General features: G+C 36.2%; 2 protein-coding genes across 2 annotated transcripts in view; one reads left to right on the top strand and one right to left on the bottom strand.

Moving 5' to 3' along the window:
* Nucleotides 1–2451: 2451 nt before the first annotated feature.
* LOC116176848 (small integral membrane protein 14) lies at nucleotides 2452–3337 on the bottom strand. The gene is made up of 5 exons (XM_031495659.1): nucleotides 3146–3337; nucleotides 2950–3064; nucleotides 2848–2896; nucleotides 2661–2797; nucleotides 2452–2615 (listed from the first exon to the last, which is right to left on the bottom strand). The coding sequence occupies exons 2-5, from the start codon at nucleotides 3025–3027 to the stop codon at nucleotides 2574–2576; spliced, it is 306 nt and encodes a 101-aa protein (XP_031351519.1). The 5' UTR covers nucleotides 3028–3064; nucleotides 3146–3337; the 3' UTR covers nucleotides 2452–2573.
* Nucleotides 3338–13600: 10263 nt separating this feature from the next.
* LOC116176837 (sodium-dependent dopamine transporter) overlaps nucleotides 13601–24979 on the top strand; it is a 36836-nt gene continuing 25457 nt past the window's right edge. The window contains exon 1 of the mRNA XM_031495647.1: nucleotides 13601–13996. The gene's annotated coding sequence lies outside the window, so the exon portion shown is untranslated. The remainder of the gene's footprint in view (nucleotides 13997–24979) is intronic.

The following is a 24979-nucleotide window of genomic DNA, read 5'->3' as shown; positions in this document are numbered from 1 at the left end:
ACTATTATACTAAAATTAAAGTTTATATGAATAGATATTGTATTTAGTTTGCACTGTTACTAATCTATTTTAATAATAGCGTCAATTACTTTATAAGCGACACGATTATTTTGTTTTAAGCACTGTAAACTTCATCATCTAGAGTTGCTTTACGTAAGTACTAGCTCTGCCATGGATGAAAAATGAGTGACCTCTAAAGAGCCGCTAGTAATATTATTTACACCAAGCGCAATAGTATTGTATTGATCTTGGGGGTACCCAAGTCGGCACTACAATTTTGAAATTGAAATTCAGAATTGTCAGAAGCTTTACTATGATTTATTTCTATTATAAAATAAAGTTTTGTATTATACACGTCGATAAATGAAAACTAACCATCTCGTGAAGGTTAACTCACTCAATAAATATCCTTTTATGGTGTTATAACAGGTGGACAGGTGAAAATCTACTTTTACCTGTCCACCCTGTATATGTAATAAATAGCGGATTGACATTTTAATAGGTTTGGATGAGTAGGCTAGACCGCTTTTATATACGAGGATACAGTCCTCCATAGTCTGGTATCTCGGATACATGTGTAACAACTAACATTGCGTTTTAGGGTCCACTCAAATCGAGGCGGTACAGATGCGGGATATATTTCTACAAAGGTGTATGCGTGCAAACCGCCGCATCGGTATATGCATTCTTCCATATACTGCTGTACAAATATATGCCGCTCCCGTGCCCGCATTCCCGCCTCGGTTTGATTGGAGCCGTTTACCACCCGCATACAACTACCGGCGACTAAATTTCCGTCTGTTGGGCTATGGGATCATATGGAACTGTTTACGCGAGCGGAACCGGCGACGCACCAAGCCGGTATATGGGCACTCCGCACTTGTTCAGTCGTCGATGCAATCTGTTAATTATGTAACATAAAAATTTAGAATGACACACGTCCGTGGAGGGGGGGGGGAGGTTTATTAATTAGCGCTTTATAATAAGTACAGTTTTTCGCTCTTGATATGTCTGTCTGCCTGTCTGAGTCACAAAAGCTCCGGACTTACACCACTACAGACTTGGTATTGGTGTCATTCGATCAGAAATTAAAAATTATTTCATGTTTGTATTCTCGTTAAGGCATGAAATTTTATTTTGTTTTTTTTTTGTTGAGTGGGCGGGGTTTCAGCCAAGGCTGCTCTACCAACCCAACCCACTATACATTTACAAATATCCATGCCCGAACACGGATTCGGAAATTTTCTGTGTTTATTCCCTGGACTGCTATGTCTACTTCTAAATGACAAAATCGCTTTTGAAAAGTGCCTACTTAATGCAACCAAGATACCCGAATGGTAATATCGTCCAATATATGGGGAAGGTATTAAATATTTTCTCATAACGAAATAAAGATCTGGCTGCCATATTAATTAATTTCAATATTGTTGCTTTGGCTTCATAGAAAATAAATCTCTTACGCTTCTTAAAATGTTACTGGCACTATATACCAATAGACAATATCAACATTTTCTTCAGTTGAATACATTGCACACGAACGAAAATAAAAATACGGAAACCAAAGCAATAATATTCAAATTGATTTAATGTGACAGCCAGATCTTTTATTTGTTCTTAAGACGTTGTTGTGGATGTATAGGTATAAAATCAGGCGCTCTTCGGAAGAGATATTCAGCCCTGTGATGTATCACTAACGTTAAACTTAACGTGCATATAGAAAACGTCAATTCCCCTATACCATAGTATAATTATTATGCCTTGCCTATACTAATTAACGCTGTTTGTGGTGGTCTGATCGTCGAAAATATTAGAATGTGTAAACTGATGTAAAGCTCTAAAATAATCACTGGACTTTATTTACCCTATCAGTATTCAACATTGTTAGGCAACTGTTGAAATAAGTTAGAAACCTGTACAAACTTTGCTGAAAGTGAATAATGTATTCAAAAAAAGAAAATAAATTTGTTGGTTTTAGGTCAAATGTCAGCAACGGAAAAATATCTTAAGTAGGTAGTTTTTACCCTTCTATCTTACGTTTTCACCCTGTATTTTCGAAACAAAGGTAGCTAGATCGATTCTGTTTGTAGTATTAAAGCCTAAACGTGTAACAAAACATGTGGCACAGGTACACGAGAACCGAAAGACTTTCTCTTTAAAAACAGTCGAGATAAAACTGCAGTTTCAACCAAAATAGGTCATTTAAAAGATTAACGATAAAATATACTTTATTAAATCTGTTTCAAATGCACAAGATAAAAACAAATATAATACGTATCTATAGTATAATAAATCACAAATAATAATACCAAAGTGCATCTTAAAAATATTACACCATGCTGAATATTCCACCAAAGTTAAGAGTGTAAGGAATGTATGGAAATATTTTCATTTATCAAAATTTACATATTTTTCTTGAATCGTAAAACGAACCTTACTAAGAAGAATATTATCTTAACTTAAATATCAATTTATTTACTGTGTTAAACAAATAAAAAAGCGACATAGTTACAGTACGCCCTAGATTAAAAAAAAACTGAAATATTGCAAAAGAATTTACTTAGCTCGTTTCAAAATTATGAAAGCGTAGGTGGTGTCGGTGGAAATCCATTTGAACCCTAAAACGTAAAGTGACTCCAAAATTTTCTTAGATAAAAACTTACGTTATCGTTATTAGAGGGTTTCGACGGACCTTCCAATGATGCAGATTGAGGTCTAAAATAGTACATCAGCAAAGCAAATGCAATTATTAATGTCGTAAATACGAAGTTATCTGTGCTTAAATTTTGGTTGCCGTCGGCTAAAAATAATGATGAAATACCTGTGTACTTATTTAGATATAGCTCGTACCTGTTTGAAAACATTCGTTATCCGTGCAATGAGATTGTGATTGTCGTAACTACAAGTTTAATCGATTCAATTATATGTTAATAACACCTACTTGAATGTTACCAATGATAGCAATCTTCTCATGGCCATCTCATGGCCCCAAACACATTCACAAGGATCAAATCCGCCTTCATCTGCCATTTTTCGATTTTTTTTTGTATTTACAGAGACTGACAACCTGGAAGAGTATTTATAAGAATTACCTAACTACCTACATTAAAATTGTGTAAATGTGGCAACTTTCAATATGTCAACTTACTGATTGGTAAATTGGAAATTGTTATTAAATTATTGTCAGTTGTCAGGTGTTGTTTAAGACGGCTTCTTTAAATAACTATTTTTAATCCATTCTGAACGCTGTATTTATGTTTACTTTTATTATTTACGTATACAAAGCGACACTTATCATTTTATCTAGCAAATCACCTGTGTCGCAGTTAGGAATATATGCATATGTGGACCAATGGCAAAGGAGGGATACAGAACCGGACTTGCCTCATTTCGTTGGGAAATTTTTGTTTTGTGATCGACGATCGAAGTAGTTCACGTTCACCCGTGTGACTGTTTGACACTTTGGTATTTTTTGAGCTAAAGTCACCATAATTAGCATAGGTTTTTGTCTCAGACATGTTTAAATACTCTAGTAGTGACCCCGTGAAGTGTTGAGCCACCGTGTTGTGCTTATTGAATTGTATTATAGTCCAGTAAATTACCTAGAAATAATTTTCTAAAACGGGATAGGTACTTTGCACGTGTGTTGTACTATAATAGTATCTCATTAACAACATATCAAAAATCAACACTCGTGCATGCTGTGATTCGGCCGCCATCTTGGAAAGTGCTGGCCGATTTCCACTTTTTTTTTACTATATTTCACTAAACGTTGGAAATAAAAAAAATAATGTGTGTCCCAGATAGAACGCACCAATGTATCCACGAGGCCTTTGAAATTAGCGTTTAACGTACTACTCCAATCTCTTTCTAGCATGAGGGAAGCGCAATTGAATAAACGTACGTTGAACGCTAACTTCAACTACATATCAAAGGGCTCGTGGATCCTTCGCGAAATGTTGTTACCCTATGTTGTGTTTTCCCTGGAACACACGGTATAGCGTATAGGGTTGTTATTATTTATTATTTTATTAGTATTACGAAACCGGACCTGAACATGTCGTGGGTATAAGTAGGTACGGGACGACACGAGTGATATGTCACTTACCTACTTCAAGATAAGGTATAAAGTAAGCTTGCGATTGTTTGATATCGCTGATAATAATATATTTATATTTTGTCTACTTTATCCAGAAAAACAAACGGGAAGTGGGTACCTAGGGCTTTTGAGTTTTTGGTAGCGTCGGTACCGCCTCTTCAGAAAAGGAACAAATTTTTCCAAGTGATCGTATCTTCACTTGCAATCCCATACAATCAAATTGTTAGATTGTGGAAACCCTTGAACCCTGTGTGTATCTATCTATGCAAATTCGGTTTGTCAAAAAGACGGCATAAATTCGATTCGTACCGGATGTACTTAACGTAAGTATTTTGCGCGAAAGTACCTATTTGAATTTATTATCGGTCACATTTCATATTTTATACTTTGTACCAGTAGGTGTATGTGCAAGTAGGTATGCTGTCAAGCCTTACAAAAGGTGGTTATACAACCTTTCATTCATAGTTATTCTGAAAAACGTCCCTGATTTCAAAAATGGAAATATCACGCCACGCTATTAATTCCTAAAAACGCGAGAAACTACGAACATAATACACTATCAAAGACAAAGTTTGCCAGGGAAAAAAGAAGATATTTTAACAATATTTAAAAAATAGTGATATTTACATTTTTGAAAAAAAATGCTCTATCAAATAATACAAAAAGTAAAAATGACTTCCATTTCCATAAGAAAAAACAAAGTTGATGATGGTTAACCGGACGTTTTTACTAGAAGAACTGGAAGCTGCCATCCGAAAGACCAAATTCTGTGCACCTGGATATCCATAACGAAATACTTCGACACCTGAATCCTGAAACGAAAGAAAATCTTTTAAATTATTACAACTCTTGCTGGCAAAAGTGTACCTACTTACCCTACAGAATCCATAATTGTTCCTATCTTAAAACCGGGTAAAGACCCGATGCTTGCAAAACACTATCGACCAATAAGTCTGACCTCCTGTGTAGGAAAACTGCTAGAACGTATGGTTAACGAGAGGCTCCAGGAGTTTCTGATGTTTGTTCAGACGAGTATGTGCTAGCAAATGGTGTCCCACAGGGATCAATATTGAATTGTTCTCTGTTCGCCATTGCAATTAATGAAATAGCGGTAGGGCATATGGAGCAGGTCGCCAGATGTTTAGGTATATGTCGACGACCTTATGGTATGCTGCAGCGGAGAGACAATTGGTGAAATTGCACGAAAACTACAGAAATCTGTTAATCTTGTATCTGAGAATGCAAATTTTTTAAAATCTTTTTTAAAGAAATAGGTCTCCTTAATAAAATCTAATACTTACTTTGAACTTATCTTGTAATAAAGGCCAAAGTCTCAGCAGCTGACGCCTAAGGAGGGATTATAGTGGGTATACCCAATATCCGGGGGAGCTCCACACTTTGTGCGTAAATGCATTTCCCGTCCTAAGAAATAAAAAACAAGTAAAAAGGTTTTCGCCCTAAGGCGAGTAACTTCAGTGCATTTTCCATAAATTAATCAATACTTCCCCAAAGGCCATAAAGGCATATATGGTTAAAATTTTAAAGAAATATCTTCATAAATAAGGAATTTGACATTTACTGCGCAGTTGATTGCGCGTCCTGCGCAGGCGCTTATTAATCTGATATTCACAATATGCAATACGTTTGCTTTTACTATAAGCATCTTTGGTTAAAATTTCAAACAAATATCTCCATAAATAAGAAAGTTGGCATTGCACAGTCTGCGCATGCGAACATCTGATTTTTACTATATGCGATATATTTGCCTTTACTACAAGTATTTGTCATTAAAATTTCAACAAAATATATTAATAAATAAAAAAGTTAACATTGCGCAGCCTGCGCATGCGCAGTTCAATCGTCAAGATTTTCCTTGACTCAGGTGCCAGAGCGATACGCTACCGAATGCAAAAAGAACGAACTAAATATCTTGAAAACTGTAGTAGTTAAGGCTCTTAAGGCGAAGCGTTGCGAGGCGAAACGTCATTTAGCCGATGTTCCGCACACTAGAGCGAAGAGTCACGTGGCGTCTGGTACGGAATCAGGCACTGTGAGAATATTATTTATTTTTAGCATTTGAAAGTAGTACTTCGTTCAGTGTAGATGCGAGTAGTTCTTCGTCAGAATAGAATCTTTTTGTATCGAGTTTAATTGCCAGTATGGAAAAAGAAGAACCAACCAAGTTCACAGTATTAATCAAAAGATGGAGCCGAGGATGGAGCCGACGGTGAATTTCATCACTTGTTTAATGACCTTAGATAAAAAGAAAATGTTTAATATTTCCGTATGTCAGATGAAAAGTTTTCTGAGCTTTTTAGTTTACAAAGGGTTCTGACATGGATCGATAAAAATTTGAATCTTTTGTTCGGTTCTATTTACGCGAAGCGTCGAGTCTCGGGAGAAACGACTCCTAGTTGCTCTGAAGACCACGCGCGCGCCAAACGACGCGCCTCTTCGATTCCTGCCGCCGAAGTGAGCGGGTTACCATTAAAGTACATGTAAACTTCAAAGGCGAATAAAAAACGCAACGCTTCCCTTCGCGACGCTTGGCCTAAGTGAGCGAGCACCTTTAGGTTAGGTACAAACAGGTACAAAGTTGTGGGCGTTTTTTTAAAAATTGAATGTATAAGAATTTTGCACGGTGCTTCTCTAAAAGAATGCGCCGAGTTTACTATTTGAGATAGGGTAAAACGATCAAGCTGATTTTAATATTCTTGGAAAAATGGACGGAGAATATGAAAATCACTTTCCAATATTCCTACGGACAAAAAAGTTTTCCTATCGGGACATCTAAATTGGACATCCCGTACAGTTAAGACTATTTGTATAGATTATAATGTAAGGTAATTAATTCTCTTGATAGCAATATCCTCATAAGCTATTTCCAGTGTTTCTTTGATAATATTATATTGACATATGAATGTGGAAGTTGACGCAACATTCAAGTTGTGGAAATACCTATTTACATATTTTATATATCAGAAGTTTGGTCTTCTCAATTCGTATATCCCACCAATATCTCATCTATATGGATTTCTATTAAAATATGAATTAAACAAGAAAATTGACACATAATTAGTGATGATATCTTGAAATTTAGTAAATAAAGTGAACATATTGTAGGTCAGTACCATAGAACCGATTTTTTTTTGTTTTTTACTTTCACTTTCTATGTATAAGTTGTCGTATTTCTTCATCTACATGCATTTGATTTGGCAAGAACAGTTTTCCTGCACATTCTTTACGGTGAAGTGCATTTCTGTACCAATATTTATTAATAAAGAATGGGGTAAGTAAAGACACAACATTGTATATTGTTGAATATAACACACTTATGCCTTTGTAATGAAAAGGCAAGCACCTATTCACTTACCTATAAATATATCATTGCGAAAGGCGGTTAATTGTTTGATTTGAATGTTGCCATATGATTTCATAAATAAACAATGCATGGATCACATGAACGATTTCAATTAAATCACCCGAGTGGGTACAATAGCATATAAAAATTAGTTCACCCTTAATATACCTATGTACTAGAGCGAATCCAATTGCGATCAATTGTTTTCACGTTGAAAAAAATCGGAAAAGGATATACCCGAGGATATACCTATCCTATTATAATGGTAAGCCGCTAGTTCCATCTTTATATCTATTATGATTATAAAGGAAAACAAGATTAAAGCGCATTTTTTGTAAAAAGATCAGTATTTTATTAGCAATGTTCAATATTATCGATCTCAAAATAGACTACTAGAGCCTACACACCTACACTATAACAGAAAGCTTTTAGTGAACATTTGAATCCTTTAGCTATTGTAATCCGCTAAAAATGAAAAAAGGGCGTCAGCGCATTTTCCATGAACTGATCAGTACTCGTTAAAAGGTCATGTGACGGACTATTAATGTGTACAAAGGAAAATAAGTTATGGCATAAGTATTTATACCAAACTTAGCATTACGCAGTCTGCACCTGAGATGTTTAAAATATGCGATATGCTTGTCTTAACTACAAGAATCTTTAAAAATTGAAATTTTAAAAAACCATGCGCACATATGATTTTTACAATTTGTCTTTACTAGATGAATCTTTGGTTAAATTTCCGTTGCGGCGGTCAAAAATGTTTTTCCAGAAATCTGACCCGTTATTTTTCGATTACGTATACCTAATATTCAGCCTTTTAGGATTATTTGTTGGTACTGTATACGTTCAATGAAGTTTTCTCTTTTTATTTTGCTTTCGACACTTCGCTGCCACATTTGCGGATATATTTTACAAGTTTTCGGTATTTAAAAAAAAAGTACGTATTTACCTTTTCTTCAAATGCTCACCTACCTGATTGTTTACCTTGTTACGTTACGTTCCGATATTCCTGAGTAGAAACCGCCTAAAGTAGAAGAAAGATTCATTTGGGGAGATCCACTGGCATATTATCAAGTCAAGCATGTCATACATGAGTTTCTACATTACCGGCTGGGACAATTCTACTTCAATTCTGCCAACTATTACCAGAGACTAGTGCTGTATTGGAGGGTATACGCGGATATGCGTCGTATGTTTACCAGTAGTATTTATTTAGCGTATATAGAAATGACAATCTGCTAAATACGCAAATATACGGTCGCATACGTAACTTTAAAACATTACTGAAAATCTTGTACTGATAATGGCATTTTATTCTTTGTGTCGATTACTTTAGAGTTTAGAACGTCATTTTACTGTTATGGCAACTTCTGGGCTTTGAAAATCGTAATGAGACCACAAGAGTTTCCAGGCAGTTTCTAGCAAATGACACTAGATCTAAATAAATTACTCCTTGTATGTTCGTGTTCGCAGGTAGTGCACGCGAATTCCGTTGGGAAATTTAAATTACATATAGTATTCTTCATTTAGTTGTTTGTTGTTGTACCTACAGACGTAAAGAAACCGTTTTGTAAAAAAATACCAAAATTTCAGGATTTTTAATCCCTCGCAGCCCCCTACTGCCTGTGACTTACCTACACATGAAGTTTATTGACCTACACTTCGATAATTATTCCCGAATTGGAATCGCAAGTGTTAACGAACCGTTTGGACAACCTTAGTGTGGTGTCACACTATGCGTTTTTACCGCTCCTGCTAAAACGGATGCGGTTTGACAGGACGACATCTACTTGTTATAGTATTGCGGTCTAACGGAATGCGTTACCTATTTTTAATATTTAGAGTTTAAACTTAGGTGGTATTATCATCCCGTCAAACACGAGCCTTTTAGCAGCGGCAGTAAAAACGCACTTACTCGCGTAAATTGCTTTGAAATCTCTGATTTTACTTATAAATACATACTATACCCGTGTCGTTGCTGAAGGATACACTTATCGAAACCCGATTTACCTACGATTACTTTTGTGTGACTCTAAGAATTCATTTGTATTAGTTTAACTACTATTCTTTCATATCTTTTATATTAATTATGTATATATTTATTAATATATATATACAGGGTGGTGCCTAGCGCAACGCAGCATAGGGATTTCAATGGTAAATTCTTTATAGTTAATTACTAGCTCCCCTAATTATTTTAGAGCAAAAGTCTAAATAAGTTTTTTTTAGAGAAAAAAATACTGCATCTGTTCATACTTTTAGTTATAATTTTCCATTTTTCAAAACCGTAGAAATCGACAAAATAAAAAATTGCATTTTTATAAATCAGTGATGCTTTGGAATCTTTTAACAAACTACAAGCGCATCGCATCTAAGTTATCGTTGTTTGACGTCGAACGATTTTCATATTTAATTCTGTTTCAACTATTCGATGCAAGAAAAAGCGGCAATTGGGTAATGTTTTTTTAGAGAATGTATGCTGCATCTGCATCCGATACTATTTGTTTATCAGAGAGAATCAGAGTACCTACATAACCGAAGAAAAAAAACTGATTTGAAGCAGTATTGTTCCTAAACTTATATTCGGATTTTCCGCTACTGCAGCCAAAACGTTGAATGTAAATTGTCGTTGTCGTTTTCCTGATGGTTTTGACGGACATTTTGAACGTTATTGCACTTACAGTTCTTTAACTAATTTATAAACAAGTATAAATTTAATATACGTCAAAGGCAAATAATGAAACGTGATCGCTGTTTTTTTAGGTAATTCCAAGGCATATTTGATTTATTGTAAAATGAAACTTTTTATTTTGTCGATTTCTACGGTTTTGAAAAACGGAAAATTATGAGTAATAGCATGAACAGATTCAGTATTTTTTTCTCTAAAAAAAACTTATTTAGACTTTTGCTGTAAAATAATTAGGGGAGCTAGTAATTGACTATAAAGAAATTACCATTGAAATCCCTATGCTGCGTCGCGCTAGGCACCACCCGGTATATATATTTAATTAATTGTTTTTTTCTGAAGAATCGGCTCATACCGGGAGATCAAAAATGAGTTACTGTCGAATCGCCTTTGGAAGTTCAAGTTATATACGAATTCCCATTTAAACAAAAATTCCAAAGGTGACTCGACAGCAACTCTTATTTGATCGCATTGTATTATCTTGTTATGTTTTGAATTGCTTGGACCAATAAATTTATAGTTATTTGTGCATTGTCAAGTACTTTTCTTGAATTTTATGTCACGTTTATGCTTGTATACCCCGACGATTGCAAGGATAATCCGTGGTTGATCAATATTTTGCTTTCGCTAGTGTAAAGTCATTCGAATTATTGATTCTTATTGAATATTAATTACAGTTTTTATATCCGATTGCCTCCGTGTCTGACGTTAGCATTGCTTACGCAATATTTTATGTGCCGCGCTATTCACTACCCCTTTTATTTGTTTGTTTGTGTTGTTGCCTGTTAAAGTGCGAGCCGAACCGTTCGCGAACTGCACAAAAATTGTTCTTTGAAACGATCCATGGAAAAGCCGAACCAGCCCCAAACCACCAGCAGTAATCGGTCTGAGTACTCCACTCCATATTTAAAGCTCGCGACCGGAAGAAAAACAACGAACTTCACACAAACATGTTCCAATATGAACTGCGAATCCCTTTGTGTTCGTCAAAAAAACCAGACAGGAAACGGTTCGCCACGAACCGCTCAGGAACGATTCACGAGCGCTTACAAATTCCGTCCTAATTTAACGAATCAGTTGTTCACGAGCGGTTCATGAACGGTTCGGATCACATATGTATACGCACCTTTACAGATTAGCAGAAGGTGTCCTTCTTGAGCTCAACACGGCGCTTGCTGTTGTAATTTTTTTAATGTATATTTTTTATTGTCGACTCCTTGATTACATACTGGTATTCGATCAATCGAATTGTAATTATTACATTTGCTTGATATTCACTTAACTTATAGCTCAGTTGTTTTCTGCGGAAGCCTATTTTGATATACCGTTATAGCACCATTGTTTCATCGACGTCAGCTGCTGGATCCGCCGCAGAATTCGCAGAAAAAAAAGGAAAAATATGGTAATCTACTAGACCGTTTTATTTTCTACCCTTTCGGTATTGAAACACTTGGCGCTTGGGGTCCATCTGCAAACAAAATTGCTTCAGAAATTTGTAAAAAGATTTTTGAAAAAACTCAAGAAAAACGTTGTTTTCAATTTTTAAAACAAAGATTCAGTTTAGCTGTTCAGCAGGGAAATGCGGTTTGTATTTTAGGCACTCTACCGCCACGGACAGCATTTAATGGAATTTTTTATATTTTGAGTATACGGTAAATTTTTTTAAAATGTTTTTAAACAATTTTATTTGGAATATGTTAATGTTGTAACCTTTTGTTAAAAAAAGTTTTGAATTGAAATTAAAGATTAGAGATGTAGTGAAAAAATATTTTCTCTGATTGCGTGTTGGTTCCTTTTTACTAAAAGTCAATTTAAATTCAAACATTGATTACAGTGACCTATTTGTAATATTTTTGAGATCATTGATTAAAATTACCCTCGATTGTGACGTCAATTATTGTTTATGTTCTATCCCTATCAAGTATTTTATTTCAGATTATCAAGACCAGAACTAGGATCTCTTACCCTATCTTGTTTCCCCTTTTGGTAAGTATTCTATCCTCTCTTTTGAAAGTGACTAAAGACTAAGTGGCGCCTATCCGGTTTACTATTACTACATTTCCCATTTCCTTATTTTTGCTAGTGAACAAGAACCCTAATAATAACGCCACCGCCGCAGCGTTCCATTTTTTTTTCATTTATATTATTCTTGTTCATTAATTATTTTCGCTGCGCGTTCGTACCTCCAGATTCAGTATGGGGTCTTATGGACTAATTGCCTCTCTTGCTAGTTTGCGTCACTCTTCGATAATACTATCCTTGTTTCTAACCGTATTGATGTCAAATTGACATATGATTAAATGGAAGTATTAAAACAAAACATAATCTCCTTGTGCTGTCATTGTCACATTTGGCAAGCATGTACTGTATGTCCATAAGCACCATACTGAATTTGGAGGTGCGAACGCGCTATAGTTTCTGGGCGCTGGTAAACGTGAGAATCAGAAATTTCTACAAAGAGTTGCCTCAGTATTTCTTGTTTGAGAGAATTAAGTAGTAGGTGACTCACCGGTTTCGTCACTTTAGGCAAGGCAAATTTTAATGGTGGTTGTAGTTGTATGTTCTTTCTTCTTCTTATTGGCAACCTGAGTTCTCTTATTTCTAAAGTGAAATATTTTTGTCCGATACGCTGCATCCCTGTTTATCACACATCGAGATGTTGACGCAAGATGGTGCATTGGCTCTTCTTCCTTTTAGTCAGGGAGACATTTCTGAAAAAGGCTCCAAAAATTTCCTCTTCCGGGATTGCTTCTCACTGCTTACCCGAACCCGTTGTGAACTTCTTATTGAATTGACAAGAAAATACATTTCTTTCCGCAAACAATACAAATCGAAAACTTGTCTAAGTTTAGCGGGCAGCTGACGTCACAACGCCATAGTCTAGTTCTGAGGTACTAGCCTAATTCAAATCACGAAACGATTTGCACTATAGCTCTTGGAGCTGTTGAATTACTGCACCTGCAAACCATTACGCTTACAAATTCCAAATCTTACCTCTGATGACGGTAACCAAATGTTTTTAAATTAATAACACTTTCTTTATCGCGACAAAATTATTCGCATTTACAAAGATAAACTTTTTCGATGTATTACCTACACAGTTTCCATTCAGTATTGAAAAAAAATTAATTTAATCATAATGTACTTACATTTAAATCAAATTACACATCCCTTTCACTAACCCACCTTATCAAATTACGTAATTGAAAAAGGCAATTATGAATAATCTTTCTGTCGCACTTGCAAATTGTAACAATAACTATTTGTATTGACTGGTAGGTACACTAAATTGGCATCATCATTTACCTTTTGGGAGTAGGTACAATTCGAATTCTCCATTGCAAAAAAATGCATTAAATTTTGCGTAGGACAATATAAAAGCGGGATTATTCTTTAAAGCACTAGATTTTTATCGTACTTAAAACAACCAGCGACACGGTTTTCTACTACTGCCCACATTAATCAAAAGGGACATGTCAATGGAATAAAAGTGGAAATCTCTCATATAAAGCTTAAAAAAGGTGCCTTATTAAAGTTATTTGCAGTGGTAGCTAAGGACTCCCTTTCTCGTAACCGTAGACAAACCTATAGTTCGCCTTCTAAGTGCGTCTAATTAGGATAATTTCAAATTAAAAAAATAAATTAGACACCACGCATGCCCGCCCCTATTGCTTCATGTAACTGAGGGGCAACTTCGTTCTGACTCCAGAGGACCCGGACCAAAGTATTGTCATCATCCGCAAGAGTTCGAATGGGGCAGAGCGACTCTAGTTTTGCCCTCATCTATACGCTTTGGCGATAAATGAAGACATGCAGCTTACACCTTCGGTCTTCTACATCATCAATCAAGGCAAGTAATTTTTTTTTACATTTTAGAGCAATAATTACGATTGATTAGTACCTTCACTTATCGCGCTAAATGAGATTTTAATGATAATAAAATAGAGCCCCTAAAATTGGCATTATTCAACTAAATTGTCGCCGCTTGTATCCGGCTATTAAAAAAACTACGCGCTTTGTGAAAATGAGTGGAAAAGTGTTGGCGTTCCGAAAGAGTACAATTTTTATCTCCACTTGAATTTCGCATTATTAATCACAATTCTCAATTAAAGCCAGTGTATTTAAATCTCGATAAGCGTTATGAATTTTAATAGGTAAAGTTAGTATAAGTTTTCGGAAGTCTACTTTTTTTTACAAACAATGCTTTGAATGATAGGTAATCAATTTGATGGGAAACAATTAATGATGTTTGTATATAGGGCGTTATAATTTCAAGTATACTTAATATTGAAGCATTACCACTGATAGAGACACCTGTCAGAAGTGAGATTGACGCACTACGCGTTCAACAAGGAATACTTGACAATATTTCGATAATTCTCCAATGGCTTTTAGGTCTTTTAAAAATTTATATAGGGGGTTTTATTTGATTTGTTATTATTGTAGGTCCCTCATGGGTTAAGCATTGTCAAATTATTGCGTTCTCTTTACGTACTTTTTCGAACGGAAAATGTGCGCACGAAAGATATTTCTTAGATTTTCATTGTATAACGTCCCCAAAATGAAAATTATATTAAATGAATGTGATCGATCCGTTATTCGCAAATTGTATTTTTCAATTTGCGGCGCGAAAGGTGGGAAAGACTTGTAAATTTGCACGTCAATCTCCTTTACATTGTTCGTAAACACCCAGTTCTTGACTTTTAATGTCATCAACTGCTCTTCCGCGGCGCCAAAATGAGATAGAGATGTAGGGGAAGGGGTGCGATCAAACGGCAGTAAAGGTACGAGTACATTATCTTAGTTAAATGGATTTCGAGATTGCGAACTGTCTTCATAATGGCGTGGTGTGAAATGAAAAAACCAGGTAACATCGAAACAAGCAAAGAGGGGTTCAGCCCAAATCAGATCTTGTAACAGTAGATATATCAAGTCAGTGTTGAAAAAACGATTCTGTTTCCTTTAATGCATAATGCTGGTTTAATAAAACTAGAAGCAACCTAAATTATGTTACGGTTTTGATAAGGCTTCCTTAGAAGCGATAAGTTTACACATATCTATCTAAAATGGGATTAACGAATAAAACGTGGAGTAGACTAGATGATTTAGAAATGGCCATACTTAGCAAGAACGAAGTCCTAGGACATCCACTTTCATATTTTTTTAATTTTGTGGTAGGTACAACTTATATAGAAATTTTAGAGTTTATCTTGTAACTCTATAGGTTTTGGGTGTAAACATTTAAAGGAGTGCTGAATATGGCCTTGTAGTAGGTGTGTACGTCCCGATTTACGGATATCGAGACAAAATTTTTTAAGTCTTGGGGGGAGGGATCTTTACATATAAACATTTAAAGGCCGTCTTAGCGTAGGCGGTACAACTGAATATCGAGGTAAACGCTGCACTTTGTGACAAAAGCAAGAAATTCGGTACATATGTTTATTAGGTTCAAATAAAACTTTTGGCCCGCAGCACCCACCGAAATTTTCGTGTGGGTTCAAAATTTGAACACTTTTGTTCAAAAGGGTGTTCAAGGTTTTAACCTGTAATAATTGACGATTTTCGGTGTTCTAGAGGTCGTTTCTGAATGATTTAGGGTCTCGTGTACCAATGGAGGCATTAAAAAAGTTGTATATCTGACCCTTAGGCCCCAAATTTGGATTATTTTTAAAATAATGGTCAAATTTTGAATTTGATAGTTTTAACCCTGCGTGATGTTTCGGATGTCGATTCCAGCTAATTTGGACGTGCACTACACGCTAGGAATGTTATATTGAAGTTAAAACAGTTTCTGGTGTGTAAATAGGCCGTTAATCGTCCATAAATTTGTTCAAAATTTGGAAATTCCATACTTGAAGGATTTTGCCGTTCTTGGTGTCGTTTCCATATAATTTGTGGTTTCTGATGCTGATTTTGTATTCAGAAAACAGATGCGACTCGTAGTTAGGCCCTTTTCAAACTATTTTACCTATTAAGAGGGAATGTTCGGCGCAGTCATACCCTTGTTATTCCGGATTGCAACAACTATTGAATGACAAAGAAAGACGAAAGAGACGGGCATTTCATTAAGATTCGGAAGTGGGCATGTTCTTTGACGGGGTATGTCGCCTATGCTTCCATTATTGCCCTCCCGTCATCGCTTGTTGGGAAATCTGTACTTCCATCAGTCAGTCTTGAGCTCACTCCACGACACGTAACATCTCTCAGCGAGCTAGTTCCGTCCGACTCGTACTCCTTGAAACAAGAGTGTCGCCAGCTGATGGTCCAGAGAGGGGCAAGTTGACATATGAAGGATAAAAAAATTATTAATTGTAGGTATAGTGCAGAGCACATAAAATTTTACTTTTGTACCTACTGTCTTACATCTACAACCACAATAATTGTAATAAGGAATTATCGGTCAAGAAAACCAGGGCACTTTGGTTTTTGGACTGGTTGCTTTGCATTTTGATACTTTTTTTAATCTCTAGACGGGGGCAACTGTCCTCGATCGCGACGCACGGCCTGGGGGTGCCCCGAAGTCGCCGAGGCAGCCCCCAAAGTACATCAGACTGCTAGATGTTACTTGTCGTGGAGTGAGCTCAAGACTGATTGGAAGTACACATTTCCCAACAAGGATGACGGGAGGGAAATAATGGAAGTATAAGCGGCATACCCTGGCAAAGAACATGCCCACTTCCGAATCTTAATGAAATGCCCGTCTCTTTCGTCTTTCTTTGTCATTCAATAGTTGTTGCAATCCGGGGCAACAAGGGTATGACTGCGCCGAACATTCCCTCTTAATAGGTAAAATAGTTCGAAAAGGGCCTAACTATGAGTCGCATCTGTTTTCTGAATACAAAATCAGCATCAGCAACCACAAATTATATGGAAACGACACCAAGAACGGCAAAATCCTTCAAGTTTGGAATTTCCAGATTTTGAACAAATTATTGAACGATTAACGGTCTATTTACACACCAAAAACTGTTTTAACTTCAATATAACATTTCTAGTGTGTAGTGCACGTCCAAATTAGCTGGAATCGACATCCGAAACATCACGCAGGGTTAAAACTATCAAATACAAATTTAACCATTATTTTGAAAATAATCCAAATTTGGGGCCTAAGGGTCAGATATGCAACTTTTTTAATGCCGCCATTGGCACCAGCGAACCTAAATCATTCAAAAACGACCCCTAGAATGCCGAAATTCGTCAATTTTTACAGGTTTAAAACCTTGAACACCCTTTTGAACAAAAGTGTTCAAATTTTGAACCCACACGAAAATTTCGGTGGGTGCTTCGGGTCAACAGTTTTATTTGGACCTAATGAACACGTGTACCGAGTTTCATGCTTTTGTCACAAAATGCAGCGAAAAAATTTGTACCGCCTACGCTATCTGTAGGGAATGCAATACCGGGATCGCGGGATCCCGAAATACCGAGATCCCGCAGCATTTTTGCGGGATTACTCCCGCACATAAATGGAGCGGGATACCACGGGATTTGCGGGACCGAGGAATTTGCCGACCAAGGGGACGACTCTGTTTGCTAATGAAACGCATAACGGAGAAGTTATTTCTAAAATAATTGTTAAAAATGTGCTATGATTTTTGAGGCACTTTAGAAGTTTACCTTTTTTGTGCTTTGCAGGTGAGGTTTTTTTGAGTTCTATGTTAGGCTGAAGGTAATTTTTTGTTGAATATTGTGATAATTAGTGATTTATTTATTGTAGTACAGAAGTTAACTGCACAAAATTGCTTATTTGCCAATTTATTTAAAATTTTGCAGGATCCTGCAAATACCGGGATCCCGCGGGATTAACATCTAACGATCCCGCAGATACCGCGATTCAGATTTTGCTGCCGGATTGCATTCCCTAGCCGTCTGGTATGCGAGTACATTCAAAATCTACGCTATATAATGCGACAAAAATCAAGCCCCTAGAGCAATTCTTCAAAATATTATTTTCCCTTTTTGTAGGTACTTTCCTACAACATTTTCGAAATATTCACAATTAGGTTTTCACATCGCCAGTAGATGTGTATCGTCTAGACGATCTTTTCCCTCCCCGACACTCCGTTCTGCAGGTATTTGCACTGTAAGTTCTGACATTGCTAATAGGTGAGTATCATCCCTCTCATACCCTCTCTTGATAAGGGGTAAGAAAGAAGGACGGTAGTTGGTACAAAACAATTCTTTTTGTTTGTCGATGAAACCTTTCATTATATATGAAAGCTGTAACTTGTGTTTACCGCCCGTTCCCCTTCCATTTTCAAAGCTTGTACTTGGCACTACTAAAGGCATGCGTATGTAACATCTGAGACTAATTGGATTTGAATTCATAAAATTAGGTGCCTTTCAGAAGAGATTTTGTCTTTTAAAATTAAAAGTAGACATAGGGAAACAATACACATAAATCCCTATGTCTACTTCTAAATACGTAAATATCACTGTGTAATAAGTTCAAATTGTGCACATCGCTGGTGCAGATAAAGCGCATTTTTTAAAACAGAAATACCTTAGTAAATGGCTGCGTTATAACGTAGCAGCATGCTATGTTTTTCGAGATATTCGCTCGTACAGTTTTGACATCACCAATAGATGTATTTTTCCAAACGTCCCAATCGTCCATCGTGAGTCCCATCTTCCGACAATCCGTTCTTGAGATATAAGGAATCTTTTATTTCCGATCAGGACCAGGAAAGTTATAGTTTGTACATACCAATTCATTTCGGTGAGGTCTTTCATTAGAATACTATGAAAGGCAGAACGTGTTTTCACGCTCGCCCCCCCTCCATTTTTAAAAATTTTACTTGGCACCACTAAAGGCATGGGTTTGCACATGCTGAGACCAGGTGGTTGTCGTATGTGTTATGCACGTTTTACATTCAAAAACAGCATCTCAGGAAATAATTCATGAGGGGGGGGGGGCCCTTCAGACTGCGAAATTTGATGGCTGTCTGGTACACCTTCAAGGTATTAGGCTACATATTGCAAAAAATTCCAGGACTCTAGGCGACTCCCCTAAAAGTAGTTCAAAGCCACAGAAGTGGGTTCGGACGGACGAGCAGGTGGACAGACAGGCAGACGGACGGACAAAACGCAAACAATAGCACATTTTTTTAATTCTTAAAAAAATGTTGCAAGGCAATAATCACATCGCCTTACTATTCCTTTCTCCATTCGACTCCTCACAAACTGCTCTTATTTCTTCATCTCCTTCATCGTGCCGTTTTTTATTTCTATTTTTTAAATCTTCGTCCAACTTTCTCTTGTTCTCTTTGTCCAAGATTCCGTTCCTGCTTTTTTTGTCATCACTACCATATCAGATAATTAATCTGCACTTGCTTTCTTCTTCGTTCCATACTTCATATGCTGTCTGCTCATTGTCACCCTTTTATAGTCGTTGCTTTCACATGAATTTTATATTATTTTTCCATCCATATCCATTTCTTTTGTAACATTTTTACTTTGTTCTCACCATTTTCCGCTTGTTGACAGGCATTCCTACACTATTTCCTTTTAGGTTTCTTTGTCCTTCCCCGATCATACCGTCTTGCGCCTTCTCTCTATTCTTATCTTCTCCACTTTTCTGTTGCTATACAGTTTGGTGTTCTTCTGACTTCTGTTTAGGCCCAAAACCCACCTTTTTGAAGAAAGTGACCAATCCAAATCAACTTTGGTCGTTCCGAGCCCTTGGAGGGTTACCTATCATAAATTACTACAGATATAGACACATTGATATTATATTATTATATTATAGACTATCCTCGAGACTATCATGTATTTTTCTATGTGCCACTAACACTTTTACACACTTTATCATTTCTTTTCATAATTAATTGGTTCCCATTTGTACCATAAGCAAAACATTTTTTTCCTTTCAAAGTTCACGTATTGGAATCTATTTAATAAACAAAAAACCTAATTCTCTTTTATATAGTGTCCGTGCTAAAACCTCAGGTTTCACGCAAAAATTAGACGTATTTATCATTATTAAATACTGTAACGTGATTTATAAATTCGGGTTCGATTTATATCAATATTTATTAAACAAAACTAAAACACTATAAAAACCGTACAATTTATATCGATTATTTATATCACACACTTCGCAATTTATATTTCCGATTTTCGCGTTCAATGTTTCATACTTACTCGATCTCGTTCGATAGTAAAACTGCCGCGATGTTCGGTCCGCAACCATTTATACACGCAAGCAATGTAAGTCCAGAACATTCGCGCAATTACCCGACACGCTGCAAACATCCCCACCATCGCGCGTCTAGAAAATTCCAGAGCGCCAAAGGCGACGTCATGTCTGGAGCGTTTCCGTTACAATACGTTAAAAAAATGGCGGTCATAGAATCTTTCTAGGTTTTTCTAAATATTACCCACAACCTCTTTAGTACTGTCAAATTAGATAAAAAAAATGGGCATTCCGTGCATCAGATATGTCATCTCTAATTTTTCTTTTAAATTGTTAGGATCAATATGGATGTGAAAAATCCAAGTTTTCGACATTGAAAGACCTGTGCGAACGACACAGCACTTGAAAATATGTCATTCTTCTTACCATTTTTTGGTTTTTGTAAGTTTTACTCCTGAAGAACCGATTTTAATGCAATTATTGTCGTATACTTTTTTGAACTAGACAAAATTTCTGACAATTTAAGCCCTTAACGATCTCCGCAAGTCTAATAGTTTCCGAGATACGGCGCTTCAACTATTGGTAAACTTATTAGTTTTACAAGTTTTATCAAAATTTGGCGGTTATTCTTCGCAGAAACTAAACTTACCAAATTTGCACGATGAATTGTCGTAAGTCGTGAGTCGTAATAAACTTGTTGTTGAAGAAGTGCTAAAAATTGCGGATAATGAAAGCAAATTAAATATTGATTTTTGTCTTTTAGTGGAAAAATATCCATGTTTATATATGATGCGTTATTCATTCAAACCATAGTGTTGTGAGTAAGCTTTCTGCTACTGTCACAGATCTTCTATATTCGGTGTCCCTTTTGAATGGTCGAGCAAGGTCAGGCAAAAGGAAAAAATTCACAGATTTCGCAATCCATGCAACAGGTAGTGGAGAAGACGAAATGACAACTTTCTTATCATGAGAGATGCTGGGGATCCAGAGGATATCAACATTCTAGCTCTTTCTTTGCGGGTTTATGGAGACTCCTCACCACAAAGTCCCCCCAAATGAACAGAATTATAAAACTGTTCATGAGGTTTTTATGCGAAAAAAGGCAAATTTGATTAAAACTGAAGAATTTACGAATTTTTGAAACGCTGTATCTCCAAAACTATTAGACTTACAGAGCCGGTTAAGGCCTTGAATCGTCACAAATTTTGTCTAGTTTAAAAAAGTATACGACAGTAATTGCTTTAAAATCTGTCCTTCAGAACTAAAACTAACCAAAACCTAAAAATAATAGAAAAAATGGCGTATTTTCGAGTGCTGCGTTTTTTAAAGCCTTCTTAGAACTTCTATATAATCATTAGGACCTTTAAAATCTTCAGAACCTTCAGATCCTTTAGGATTTCGTTAAAATGCTGTTAGGACTTTCTCCAAACAGTTCTACGGAACCGAGACGTCAAATTTGTTTCCTTAAATTTAAAAATACAGATCTACGAGTAAATCAAAATTTTCTCGAGTTAGGAAATAAGGCATTCTCTGTTCTGTTTCAAAACTATGCTTTCCTACCCGTTTGCACACTGTCGATAGAAAGATTGTCCCTACATCAAGTTGGATTCTGTCTGAGAACCGTCATCAATATCAGCCTCCAAGTTTCACAGGGAAAATGAAAAATGCTAACTTTTCGATTTATCATACAGTATGTATGAAACGCCAGGAATCAGTGAGACCTATAGTTTCCATTCCAGCGTTCATTGTGCAGCTAATTTTCCAATAAACTGTCTAGGTGTGACTAATATAAATAGGACCTTTCGTGAATGTTCGCCGAGATGTTCGCTGTATAAAAGTACCGCATCAAAAATAAAAATCGCGAACGCTTTGAGCGAAAGTTGAACAACTTTGTTAATGAAAGAGTAAAACTTTTTTCCTGTTGGATAGAGAAATTTTTCCTAATTATACCGATGTAAAGCTTCTCATCGGGAAAATGACACTTTTCCCATTTTTGTTTCTAGATTTTTTTACATTATATACGGAAACATTTCATTAAATAATAGGTACATAGAATTGTGGCCATTAATTTATGGTATTACATCCTTGAGTGAAAAATCCCCTTTTGAAACACGCGTGGATCTGGATATCTCCGAGCGTACACTCGTGACTCGCACAAACAATTCCGGTAAGTCCCCATGAAATCAACAATTTCTGTTGGAGTTTGGCACATTTTCGCAACGTTCGTTGATTAAAAAACAATCATACACTGCCGACCCTTTATTGTTAATTGTGACAATTGAACATCTTTTGTTGCATCGTGGCAGAATTGGGTTCGGAAATAGTATTATTGTTTACCAAGGACGAGAAGTAAGTTTTCGCTGACAATTCGTAAGTTTACGTACGAGGCGCCTTTAGACACCGAGTACGGAAATTCCGACGTGTCAGCGAATCTCACTCGTCCGTGGTACGATGTACGATGTAAATGAAGGAAATTAGTTGGATCCTTCTTTTTTTAATTATCAGGCCCCCTGGCACCCTAAAAATCTGAAACTAAACTTGAACTTTAAGCTAATTAAGCGCGCTTCATTTGGTACTACATACAATCTAATCAGACGGGGTTTGCTGCAATACATCTGATTATGGTCACCCAAATGGCCGGGCAGAAATTTCCAAATTCGGTAGTTACATGGAATTCCGGGTCAATCGCAAAGGTTCTGCGATAATGAAATAAAAACGAAGCTGTAGGATTTCTAAGTTAAGGCTCCAATATTCTATGATACGGTGCTTGGTCGAGTACTATAAGTGAGTTATCAGGGATCATTTTCAAAATACATAGTAGCTATTTCTCAAAATGCAGTTTATTGATTTGGTCATGGAAATTCGCTGAATCTTTCTTTCCCATGAGGCATTTGCCACATTCTCTATAATACCCATTTATTTCTTGAATGGTTTATCTATATCTATCTTTTAGTATTTTGATAAGGTTCGACTATTGTACGAAACCAGTTTTCTATACAAGGTGGCACAAAGAAAACGAAACAGACTGAATAACTCGCAAAGAAATAGTTTTTAGAAAAACGCAAAAACACGTCTATTTTGGTAGGAAGGGGAACATCTTTTACTTCAAAATTTACACCCCTGTTGTCAACCCTCTAAGCAGATGTCAGCCCTTCAATAAGTTTAAATTAAGTTCGGTCGAGTGACACATCATTGGAAAGGGCTTTTAATTTCATACACGCCTATGGTTTAGTTTTCAAATTCGCGCGCTATTTTGGAAGGTAACATAAGTACCTACGTATGGTTCACTGAGATAAATTGGTATCAGCATTTTACCATCACTACCTAAAAACTGGGCTAAAACCCAATCCAAAACATTGACATTTCACATATCAGTCGTTCTTAATAGGGATATAGCTTTAGCCAGTTTTATGAGTCTACATTTTTCAGGGTTATTAGGAGGTTTTATTATGTTGATTTTTCATGCTTAATGTTCTTCAGGATTGTTTCATGTAAATAATATTTCTTATAAACGTGTTCATTAACGTAAAAGCGTGAGTATCCATTTGAATTATTTGTGATTTGACACCCTGTAGGTATCCTATATAAACGACTCGTTCAAATTTGAAAACTTAACGATAGACGTGTCAATTTAAACAAGTACAAATTGTGCACAACCCTTGTGCAGGTAAAGCGCATTTTTTTAAACACCCCTACGAAATTTCCTCCATAAATAAGAAAGTTTGCACTGCACGTCCTACACAAAACCAAATTTGGAAAATGACGCTACATTATTGCTTTTATTCCAAGTGGCTATGTATCAAATTTCATTTAAATCCCTCCATAAATAAGGAAGTTGGCACTGCGTATGCGCGAAACGAAATTTTGAAACTGGCGTTAAATTTGGTTTTATTCCAAGTGGCTATATATCAAATTTTATTTAAATGCCCAATGGTTATATTTCTCCAAACGTCCCAATCGCCCTTTGTAGGTACTTTCCTTTGACATAATTATAACCGATCACGGCAAGGGATCGAGGAGGAAGACTATGGTTAATATAAATTAATTCCTTCCGTTGGGACCTTTAATTAGAGTACCATGAAGGATAAAACTAGCCCCCCCCCCTTTCCCCTCCACCCGGTACTTTGATAAGAGGACCGGAAAAAGGGCAGTAGTTTGTAGCAAATTGTTCCTTTCGTCGAGACGTTTAATTAGAATACATTGAGAGATAAAATTAATTTTTATGCAGTACTTGTTAATTTTTCATTGGAGATCCTTGTTTTTTTTCGCTTATTCCCCAAGCATTGTGCAACGCGTTTTGTTACCTGATTGGGTGGATGTCCATTTACACCATTTTTGCTTTCAAAATGATCTCTGCTCTTTCTTCTCTATTCTTTACTATAATGTCGTGAGGCCCAGGGGTTAATACAACTTTGAATTAGAAACGTGCGTTTAGATATTTGAGCATAAAAAGATAATCCTCAATACATTTTTGTGTTTTTAATTAAATATAACTACTCGAGAATAATATATGGACTCGAAATAAACATGTGTTCTTATACACATAAAAGACTGATTATATGGACAAGGCCATATATGATTGTGTTGTAACATGCGCCGCACTTCACATACTAAAACCGCGTTGTATGTTGTACCTTTATCGAGTGCAGAATATTAGTTAATTTGAAAATATAAAGGATGTTGTCACACAATAGATAC

Source organism: Photinus pyralis, unplaced genomic scaffold, assembly GCF_008802855.1.
Source record: "Photinus pyralis isolate 1611_PpyrPB1 unplaced genomic scaffold, Ppyr1.3 Ppyr1.4_LG7, whole genome shotgun sequence".
Classification (NCBI taxonomy): Eukaryota; Metazoa; Arthropoda; class Insecta; order Coleoptera; family Lampyridae; genus Photinus; species Photinus pyralis.
This window is presented reverse-complemented; position numbering and strand designations above follow the sequence as displayed.